At 48.5% G+C, this 10,860-nt stretch overlaps 1 protein-coding gene across 1 annotated transcript; it reads left to right on the top strand.

Moving 5' to 3' along the window:
* The first annotated feature begins 423 nt into the window (after positions 1–423).
* On the top strand, positions 424–4,901 carry MIP (major intrinsic protein of lens fiber). The gene is made up of 4 exons (XM_008072552.2): positions 424–815; positions 1,344–1,508; positions 1,943–2,023; positions 3,995–4,901. Exons 1-4 carry the CDS (start codon positions 456–458, stop codon positions 4,178–4,180), a joined length of 792 nt encoding a protein of 263 aa, XP_008070743.1. The 5' UTR covers positions 424–455; the 3' UTR covers positions 4,181–4,901.
* Positions 4,902–10,860: the final 5,959 nt, after the last annotated feature.

The raw sequence follows: 10,860 nt of genomic DNA, 5'->3' as shown, positions 1-10,860 counted from the left end.
CCACCTGTGCCTCTGGCAGACTCAGAGGAGTCTGAGGCCCCCAGGAGCTCAGTCCCATACCCCATTAAATGAACTCAGCTTGATGGACCTTCCAAAGAGAGCTGAGGAATGTTCTAATACAGATGTCAATCAGGACTATGAGCCCCAACTCTGATACAAAAAGAAAGGCAGACTTCTCCAGTCCCACCCTCCTCAGAGTCTATCCGGCTCTGACCACAATCCCACCCTCACCCCCACGGCTGTCTCAGCTCATCTGCCAGTTGAGGACAAAAGGGAAAATCCAGGTGCATGGGAGTGGGGCTTGCCCTCCACAGCCGTGAAGGGGTTAAGAGGCTGGGCCAGCAACCCCAGCCTGCCCCTCCCAGGGATTAAGAGTCCTCTATAAAGGGGACTGTCCACCCAGACCAGGCCAGGGGGGTAGCAGGGACCCAGGCATTGTGCCCATCCCCCCTGCCATGTGGGAACTGCGGTCAGCCTCCTTTTGGAGGGCCATATTTGCCGAGTTTTTTGCCACCCTCTTCTATGTCTTCTTTGGGCTGGGGTCCTCACTGCGTTGGGCTCCTGGACCCCTGCACGTCCTGCAGGTAGCCATGGCCTTTGGCTTGGCCCTGGCTACGCTGGTGCAGTCTGTGGGTCACATCAGCGGAGCCCATGTCAATCCTGCAGTCACTTTTGCCTTCCTTGTGGGCTCCCAGATGTCCCTGCTCCGTGCCTTCTGCTATATGACAGCCCAGCTCCTGGGAGCCGTGGCTGGGGCTGCTGTGCTGTATAGTGTTACCCCGCCTGCTGTCCGAGGAAACCTAGCACTCAACACGGTAATGGTTGGCGGAGAGGGGCTGGGGGAACCTGGTGTCCTGACTCTGTTGCCTTGACTCCCTGCCTGGTGCAGGTGAATCAGCTCCCCTGGGGTCTGGGACAGTATGTGTGTGTGCATGTACACACATGCACACGTGTGCATGTGTGAGCTTGTGTGTGTCAGGATGTGGGGAGGATTCACAGGTGGTTTGGAACTGTAAGGAAGTCATAGAGCCCTGGACCGAGAATCAAGAAACCTGAGTTTGGGCTCCAGCTTTACCTCCAATTCCTTGCAGGTTCTTAAGGAAACTTCTTTTACCTTTTAGGGCCTCAGTTTCCCCATCCATGTAAGTGGGTGCAGTCATTTCCGCCACTGAGGAGTCTTGTTAGGGGAAATTCAGATACAAATACAGTGACTATGGAGGGATTGTATTATCCTTCCTCTCCAAGGAACTGATGCCACAAGGGGATCCTTACCTGGGAAGCCTTGAGGAGGTAAAGCTGTGGCAGCCCTAATGAGCTGCCTCCCTTCTTCTTCCTTTCCCTAGTTGCACCCTGGGGTGAGCGTGGGCCAGGCCACCACGGTGGAGATCTTCCTGACGCTCCAGTTCGTGCTCTGCATCTTTGCCACATATGACGAGAGGCGGAATGGCCGCCTGGGCTCCGTGGCCCTGGCCGTTGGCTTCTCCCTCACCTTGGGGCATCTCTTTGGGGTAAGCAGGACAGGGGAGCAACTTCTCATTCAAGGATTCCAGGGCCCTCGAACCTTTCCCAACACATAAGGGTCCTTCCCACCCACTCCACTGTCAAACATGGACATTGTCCACCTCACTCTGTATCTGCACAGAGGAATTCACCCCACCCTATTCCCTTTCTTGTGACTGCAGTATCTAGTCCTTCTTGCCTCCACAGTAGAAATGCAAGTGTCCTAGATGAACGTGGGCTTTTCCCATGGATCAATGGTCTGTACCCCATCAGTGCCCTCGCCCTATTGTGGGAGCCCTTGAGAGTCATGCAGGTTGTACTTCCCCACTTGCTGCTGGCTGGAGATAAGACTCTAGCTCTCAGGAGCAACATGAGTTGTAAGGAGAGTAGCTGGAGTGGCAGGGCTTGGGGGGGGTCTCAGTGACAACTGTGTCTTTTGCAGATGTATTATACTGGTGCAGGCATGAATCCTGCCCGCTCCTTTGCTCCTGCCATTCTCACCGGGAACTTCACCAACCACTGGGTGAGTGAGGGGAGGGGGCAAGATCCTGGAGTCCTTCTGGAGGGTTGTGGACTGCAGGTTCCAGGTGGGGCTCCTATTGTCCCTTTGGATGTGTGGGCTGCTCTATCAGCACTCAGACAAGGGTGCTGTCAGAGAGTCTGGCACGCCTGAGAGCAGGACTCATGATTTTACTAGAAAGAGAGGCTCTTGCTCATATTCTCTGGTTAGTCAGAGATTTTTACTGACTAGCCACTGGATGCCAAAACTAAGGTCTATAAAGATATAAAACTAAATATGAAGACAGAAACTTCTGCTCTCAGAGATCAGGATATGTTGCGAGCACAAACAGGCCTGGACCCCCTCCCGGTTCTAACCCGTTACTAGCCTTGTGTGTGACTGTGGGTAAATAACTCCATCATTCTGCATCTCAATTTCTTTAACTGTAAAATGGGATGTTATAAGAAATGTGTGAAAGTTATATGTGTAAAACATTTAGCACAGAATTTGGTATCAAGTAAGTATTCAATAAATACTAGTTATGTGTATGTTGTTTGGGCCATATGCAAGCCAAACATATGGAAATAATTTAAAAATTTTTCAAAGTGGTACCGCCATTTTCATAATGGCATTATTTACGATAGTCAAGAGGTGGGAGCAACCCGAGTGTTTTTCAATGGATAAATGGATAAACAAAATGTGCTGTATATATGTAAATGGAATATTATTCAGCCTTAAAAAGGAAGAACATTCTGACACATGCTACAACATGGATGAAACTTGAGGTCATTATGCTAAGTGAATGAGCCAGTCAATAGACAAATATTGTATATTCAATTTATATGAGGTATTTAGAATACTCAAGTTCACAGAAACAAGTAGAAGTGTGGTTGCAAGGGACCAGTGAGTGCGGGGTGGGCTAGACAGTTGTTTAAATGGTATAGAGTTTGTTTTACAAGATGAAAAACTTCTAGAAGAAAAACTTCTAGATATAGGTTGCACAACAATGTAAATATACTCAACACTACCAAACTGTAATTTTTAATTACAGTTACTATCAAAATGTTTAATTTTTTTTTTTTGAGTCAGAATCTCACTCTGTTGCCTAGGCTGCAGTGCAGTGACATGCTTATGGCCACTGTAGCCTTGACCAGCTGGACTCAGGTGATCCTTCCACCTCAACCTTCCAAGTAGCTGGATCTACAGGCACACGCCACCTGCCCGGCTAATTTTTTGATTTATTTAGAGACGAAGACTTACCATGTTGCCCAGGCTGGTCTCAAACCCCTGGACTCAGGCAATCCTCTTGCCTCCGCCTCCCAAAGTGCTGGGATTAGAGGCGTGAATCACCGTGCCCAGCTTAAAAATGTTTAATATTTTATGCTTATGTGTATTTTACCGCAATATTTTTGAAACAAACAAAAACTAGTGCAAATTGATAACAGCAAATAGAAAATACATGTGCTAAGAAGGTTTGGGATACTTTAATGAATCAGAAAAACAAATAGTGAGTATTCAGGTACAGGCAGTGGGGTAGAGTCTACAGATTAAAAAACAAACAAGCCAGGCTCGGTGGCTCAGCCTATAAATCCCGCGCCTTTGGGAGGCTGAGGTGAGTGGATTGCCTGAGCCCACGGGTTCGAGACCCACCTGGGCAGCGAGACCTCATCTCTACAATAAATCAAAAAATCACCTGGGCGTGGTAGCGCATGCCTGTAATTCCGGCTACTTGGAAGGCTGAGGTGGAAGGATCGCCAGAGCCCAGCAGTTCGAGGCTGCGGTGGCCGGGAGCGGCCACTGCACTCCAGTCTGGGCGACAGAGTGAGACTCCAACTCAAAAAACAACAACAACAACAAAAAAAAAAAACAGACCCACGCTGTCTACCTAGATAATGCCCAACTGTGTCTTGTTTTCCACTGAGGGGGCTGGAAAAAGAACAGCCTGACTGCTCTATCCTGTCTCCCAGCCTGAGTATCCCTTTTCTCTTCCCACAGGTGTACTGGGTGGGCCCAATCATTGGAGGGGGTCTGGGCAGCCTCCTCTACGACTTTCTCCTCTTCCCCCGGCTCAAGAGTATTTCTGAGAGACTGTCTGTCCTCAAGGGTGCCAAACCCAGTGACTCCAATGGACAACCAGAGGGCACAGGGGAACCTGTTGAACTGAAGACCCAGGCCCTGTAAAAGCTCCAGCTGGAGAGAGGGAGTAGAAAAGCTTCTGGGTTTATGTGAAGGGGCTGAGCCAACCCCTGGATGAAGAAAGAGACTGTGGGGAGGGGCATGTACTTCTTTATTTTTTAACTTATGTGTTTTTTTTTCTTTTTGCCGTGTGAAATCTTTCAAGTTGCATTCATGAGCTGGTTGGTGCAAACTTCCCTTCCTCCCCACCCACCTCCCTTCGCCGTGTGTGCTCGATCATGCATATGAATGTGGGTGAGTGTGGCTGTGTCTGAGTTCTGGGGCTTGAGAGCTAGGGAAGGGAAAAGTGGTGTCATCCTATACCTCCCTTCCCCAACCCAGTGTGGTGAGCACAAGGAACCAAGCAAGACCTTAAGTTTCTGGTCTTTACCCTCCCTACAGTCAAGTGTATGGTTCTTGATTTCTGAGGGAGCAGGGAAAGCAGGGAGTGACTCCTCACAAGAGGCAGATGGAGAAAAGTGGAGAAAAGGCATTTCAGAGGTTGGGAGGAGAGACTTGAGGGAGGTGGGTGACTGGGAAAATGGAGTTATTAGACCCAGATCAGGATGCAAGTATACCAAAAAGTTTTGAAGAAGTAATGGAAACATAAAGCCTATTAATCTCAGGGATGCTTGCCCCAGGGACTTGGGTGGGGAAGTAGCTCTGAGAAAAGTGAACACTGGGATATGAGCTGTTATGTAAAGCCACATAAACCTGTCTCCATCCACTGGCTGGGTTGTGTGTTCATTCTGGCATAATGGATCTCTTCGGAGGCCCTGGGCCAGGGAGCTCCCAACCTAAATAAGGGGTAGGCAAGCCAAGAATCTAGAAAAATAAGCAGCTTGATCGGTCTGCCTAAAATGCCCTGGTGTGGTCTCCTGGAAGGTGGTATTTAAGCCCCAGATTTGCTAAGGTCAAAACGGGAAATCTGATGCCTGGAGCGAATAAATGCAGGGATGGGAGTGGGGGCCATGAAGGAAGAGGCTTTGACCCTCAGAATTTTAATTTATTTAGAGCAAATCAAAACACTCTTCAAATGGCATCTTTCTGCTTTTATCACTAGTCTACGAGTCTTTTCTTTTTGTATCTGTGTCTTTTCACTTCTCTCATCTGTCCTTTCACCTTGAAGCAAATCTCTTCTAACTTTCCCTCACATCCCATAAACTGATTCCTTCTATTTAAATGCTTAACAATTCAGGAGACAATTGTTTGAGTCCTATCTTCTTTTTTTTTTCTTTTTTAAGAGAAGGGGCCTGGCTATGTTGCCCAGGCTGGGGTTCAGTGGCTATTCACAGGCCCAATCATAGTTCACTACAGCCTCCAAATTCTGGGCTCAAGAGATCTTACCGCCTCAGCCTCTCAAGTAGCTGGGATTGCAGAGGACCGGGGCCATATCTTATTTTCCTGTTGGCAAAATACAATAATCTCAGAAGAGGTCGGAGGAAACCTTCAAATGACCAATAGGTATTTACTGTTGATCTTTTCCTTTTATGAGCCTCCTGCATACTTCCCAAGCTTTAAATTTATGTATATAGTACAACACAGCCGGCGGGGCGCAGCGGCTCACGCCTGGTAACCCCAGCACTTTGGAAGCAAAGTAGGAGGATCCTTTGAGCCAAGGAGTTCGAGACCAGTCTGAGCAACTTAACGAGACCCTGTCTTTACAAAATACAAAACAAACAAACAAAAAACCTGGGAAGAGGAGGATGAGCTAAACTTTATTTTTATTTATTTTTTTTTTAGAGTCCCACTCTGTCGCCCAGGCTGGAGTACTTTTTAATAAAACAAGAAAAATATATACTACGTTAGACACCCTCCCAAAAAGACCACTCCCCCAACCTCCTCATACTTCGGCTCTCCGCTTCCTCCCAAATAAAACCTAACTTTTCAAACCATTTAAGACTTGGAATAATCCACTTGACTAGAAGAAGGGGAGGGGTGTTTGTAAATTCATTCTAATCGGACTTTGATTCCATTATAATTCAGCATAAAATTCATAGAGCTGTGAATTTCACTTCAACGTAGGAGATCAACTCAGATAAACGGCCCCTGTACTCGCTTCCCTTTTCCTTACTTCATCACCACCCCCTACACCCCCCTCGTTCGGAGTCCCATGGACCATCCCGGCTCGCCCGCCTCGCCCCGCCCCGCTCCGCTCCCTGCGCTGGCGGAGACGGGATCTGCTGAACCTGGTGGCGGGAAGGGCCGTGGCCCGCGCCTTAGGAGAGCTGCCTCCGCGGGGCTCCTGAGGACCCGCGGAGAGCGGGTGAGTGAGTGTGTGGCGAGAGGCTCCAAGCGGACACGAGTCCCTTCGAAGCCGCGGGGATACTCGTGGGAGGCGGCGAGTCCCCTTTCCCGCCACTTGGTTTGGAGGCAGGGCGGGGCGCGCTCCAGGCGCACATGCGCAATTCCCTGCGCCTCGGTCGGGGCCGTAGCGTTCCCAGGTCTCCTCCGGCGCTGCCGGCTCTCGCGCCGCTCTGCACCGCGGGAACCTCTCGCGGGGTGGGGTGATGGAAAGGGGCTTGAAACTCCTAAAACTGAAGGCTCCTGGAGAGTTTTACCTCGGAGCGCCCCACCCAGTACAGACCGGAAAAAACCGGTGTGTGACGCTTGGCTGCAATCTTGGTTTTTATGGAAAGCTTTCTCCCTCCGTTCCCTTCTTTTTGGGGTTGTTAGCTGGACCATCAGCCGCTCATTAAGCTCCTTCCTTTGAGCCTCTCAATTCTTTACTCTGCCTTTCATGCTGTCATCAGTGCCTTTACAAAAGATCGAGCTGGTCGTTTCATATTAATTAAAAACCCCTCTTTGGCCACCCACAGTCAGGCTTATCCTTAGATGGGCGTCCGTGGCCTTTCACAGTCTGCCCCGGCCCTCAGCCTCATTTTGTAAAACTCCCTAACCTTTTTCTGGTCTCATGCACTTGACTCCTGGCCACAGGGAAAGTTGGTGTCTGCATTTGCTCTTTCGTTCCTGGATACCTGTGCTCCTACTGTACCCTGTACTTGGGAGTTCTTGCCACTTCTCTGCCAAATGAACTTCTCTTTGAGGGCTGAGCTCAGTCGTCCCTCTGAAAACCAATTTATCCAGCTCTCCTAGGCCAAGTTAGTTACTTCCTCCTTTGTGTCCCTGAAGTTTTTTTGTTTTGTTTTTTTTATCTCTATGGTCGGTGGCACTGATACAATGCAATAAAAGATGACAGCTCCTGACGTGTACCATGTGCTGTGCTCAGTGCCAGGTGTACAGAAATGAAGAGGACAGAGTGCCTGTCCCTTAAGGAATTCACAGTCTGGTAGGAAAAACACATGTTCTCTGCAGTTAGTGACAGGGTGTGTCTCCAAATCTCTAGCCCCAATCTCTTCCTCATCTTCCAGACTTGTCTATTTCAGTTCAGTTTAGTAAAGGGTTTATTGAGCTCCTACATTGTGCTGGTCAGGAGTTTACATTTTCGTGCAGTTGTTAGCAGGGAATAGCATTAGAATCTCCTAAGGCACATTTTTTTGAGTTCGTCTCACTCTGTCACCCAGACTGGAGTGCAGTGGCACACTCCTGGCCACCGCAGCCTCAACCTGCTGGGCTCTGGCGATCCTTCCGCCTCAGCCTTCCAAGTAGCTGGAACTACAGACACGCACTACCACGCCCGGTTAGTTTTTGATTTATTGTAGAGATGAGGTTTCGCCAAGTTGCCCAGGCGGGTCTCGAACCCGCGAGCTCAGGCAGTCTACTCGCCTCGGCCTCCCAAAATGCTGGGATTACAGGCTGAGCCTCTGAGCCCAGCCATCCTGAGGCACATTTTCAGAACACTTGCCTGAGCCCTACCCTTGGAAATTGATCCAGTAACCAGGCTCTGAAAAGTCAAGGGTGAATAACAAACTGTGCTTGTCCTTGGAATCTAAGGCTAACGCAGAGACACAGACAATTGGTTTTAACTGTTTTTTTGTTTTTTTGAGTTGAAGTCTCACTCTCGCCCCGGCTGGAGTGCAGTGGCACAGTCACAGCCACCCCAGCGTCAACCTGCCGGACTCCAGCAATCCTTTTGCCTCAGCCTTCCAAGTAACCGGAACTATAGGCATACATTACCACGCCTGGCAAATTTTTGATTTATTGTAGAGACATGGTCTCACCAAATTGCCCGGGCTGGTCTCGAACCTGCAGGCTTAGGCAATCCACTCGCCTTGGCCTCCCAAAGTGCTAGGATTACAGGTTGGGCCACCAAGCCCAACCGGTTTTAACTGTTATGTACAACATGAGATGCAAGTGCCGTGATGGAAGTCTATACCACAAAGTAGATAAAAAGGAGGAGTTCACTTCTGTGTGGAGAAGTTGAGAGGAAGTACCTTTTGTGTAGAGTCCTAAGAAATAAGTTGATAGACTCTAGGTGGATGAGAGAAGGCCATTCTGGACAGAGTAGTGGCTTGAGAAAGAAGCTTGGAAGGTAAACAGCAGAGAGATCATAAAGGGCTTTGTATTGTAGGCATTGGGGTCACTGAAACTAGTTTTGTATAGTAATGCGTGCTAATGGTAAACAATTCAAGTAGAACCAAAGTGAAAGATAAACATTTCTACTAGCCTAGATCCTCCGGTTCTCCTATGTAGTTTCTTATGTATCCACTGAAGTGCTTTAAGCAGGGTGGTTATATGGCCAAATCAAGTCCTCATATTGAGACTAGATTTAAGGGAGCAAGATGGCAGGGTAATAGGTTAGGAAGAGATCAAATAAGTAAGAGATATTCAGGAACTGAACTAAGCAGTAGCAATTGGAATAGACAGGGCCTGATGGAGGAGCTTAAGGAAGTTACATGAGATGGAGCTATCTAAGATGACTCCTAAGTTTCTTTTTTTTTTTTTTCCGAGTTGGAGTCTCACTCTGTCGCCCAGACTGGAGTGCAGTGGCACGCTCCCGGCCACCGCAGGCTCGACCTGCTGGGCTCCGGTGATCCTTCCGCCTCAGCCCTCCAAGTTGCTGGAACTACAGGCACGCGCTACCACGCCCGGCTCATTTTTTGATTTATTGTAGAGATGAGGTCTCACCAAGTTGCCCAGGCGGGTCTCGAACCTGTGGGCTCCCAAAGCGTGGGATTACAGGCTGAGCCACCGAGCCCAGCCCTAAGTTTCTTCTAATGTGAATAACTGAGACGATGGTGTCAGTCCTTGAGAGAGCCAAAACAGAAGTGGAGACGAACTTGGGGGTAAGATAAGTTCCATTTTGGACATGTTAAGTATATTTGAGACATAAAGATGGAGAATGCTGTTCATTATCAGTTTAACATGTGAGATTGACAGCTCAGGAGCTCAGAGGGGCCAGAGATACAGATTTGCTGGCTGCTGGTGCAGATGGTAGTTGAAGCTTGTGGGAGTGGGTGAGTTTGCCCAATCATGCTGTGCATAGTAAGATGGGAAGAAGACTAAAGAGGCAGGTCTGTGGAACATCAGCGCTTAAGGGGGAAAGGTGCGGAGCAGCCAATGTGTCAAGGAAAGGTTTTATTTTATGTTGAATTTTCCCCCCTTAAGATGGAAGATCCTTGAGCAACTCATAATATATGGGGCTGGGGCCAGTGTAAAGGAAGGCTGGAAATGAGAAATGAGGAACAACCACCTGAAGGGCAGGAAGTGATTGGTCAAGAATACAAAAGGGCTTAGATTAGAAGCAGAGATAGGATGAGTGTTTAAAATATGTTTTTAGGCTTGGATGGAGGGCATGTTTGATGGCCTCAGTTGTTCCCGAGAGGAAGAAGACAGACACGCCAGCTGAGAGGCATTGAAAACAGTGGAGCAGAGGGACTTGAGGATAATGGTGGACATTAGAAACAGCTGTTCCTTGGGAACAGCGGATGAAGTGGACCAGGACTGCTACTGTTGGGCCAGGCTGAGGGTTCTGCTCAGGTTAGAGGTTATATATCTGTTGTGTGTCATTATACAGGGTTATTGGGTTTCCTCCAGCAAATCTGAGTCTAGATTTGAGTTGAAGAATCTAGAAAGCAGCTGGTTGCATTGATCTGAGGTTCTGACCTTTGACAGGGTGACTGCAGTGAAAGGGAAAGAGATTGAGGCCACACAGGAGAGTGGTTAAACTGATGTGGAGTGATACAGTAGTAGAAAGTGTACAACCTTGGTGTGATCATCTTGTTTTCTTTCTTTTTTTTTTTCCTTTGAGTTGGAAAGTCTCACTTTGTTGCCCAGGCTGGAGTGCAGTGGCACGCTCATGGCCACTGCAGCCGTGATATGCTGGGCTCAGGCGGTCCTTCCGCCTCAACCTTCCAAGTAGTTGGAACTACAGGCACATGTCACCACGCCCAGCTAATTTTTTTGATTTATTATGAAGACAAGGTCTCACCAAGTTGCCCAGGCTGGTCTCAAATCCCTGGGCTCAAGCAATCCTCTTGCCTTGGCCTCCCGAAGTGCTGGGATTATAAGCTTGAGCCACTGCGTCCGGTGATCATCTTGTTTTCTAGCTTAGAAATCTTCAGTGACTCTCTGGTTTATGTTCTTTTTGTTTTATATTAGACAGGCCTTGTTCTGTTGCCCAGGCTGGAGTACAGTTGTATGATCATAGCTTACTACAACCTCATGCTTCAACTGATCCTTCTGCCCTAGCCTCCCAAGTAACTGGGGCTACAGGCGAGTACCACCATGCCCAGTGAAGTTTTGTTTTCTTAACTTTTTTTTTTTTTTTTTTTGAGTTGGAGTCT

The sequence above is a fragment of the Carlito syrichta genome, unplaced genomic scaffold, assembly GCF_000164805.1.
Source record: "Carlito syrichta isolate Samal-C Ts95f unplaced genomic scaffold, Tarsius_syrichta-2.0.1 Scaffold315337, whole genome shotgun sequence".
NCBI lineage: Eukaryota > Metazoa > Chordata > Mammalia > Primates > Tarsiidae > Carlito > Carlito syrichta.
This window is presented reverse-complemented; position numbering and strand designations above follow the sequence as displayed.

What these genes read in the sequence shown, in the direction of transcription:
- MIP (XM_008072552.2), top strand. Translation starts at nt 456, where the DNA reads ATGTGGGAACTGCGGTCAGCCTCCTTTTGGAGGGCCATATTTGCCGAG. An exon ending in GAAACCTAGCACTCAACACG is followed by an intron (nt 816 to 1,343) that starts GTAATGGTTGGC and finishes TCCTTTCCCTAG; the next exon opens with TTGCACCCTGGGGTGAGCGT. An exon ending in GGAACTTCACCAACCACTGG is followed by an intron (nt 2,024 to 3,994) that starts GTGAGTGAGGGG and finishes CTCTTCCCACAG; the next exon opens with GTGTACTGGGTGGGCCCAAT.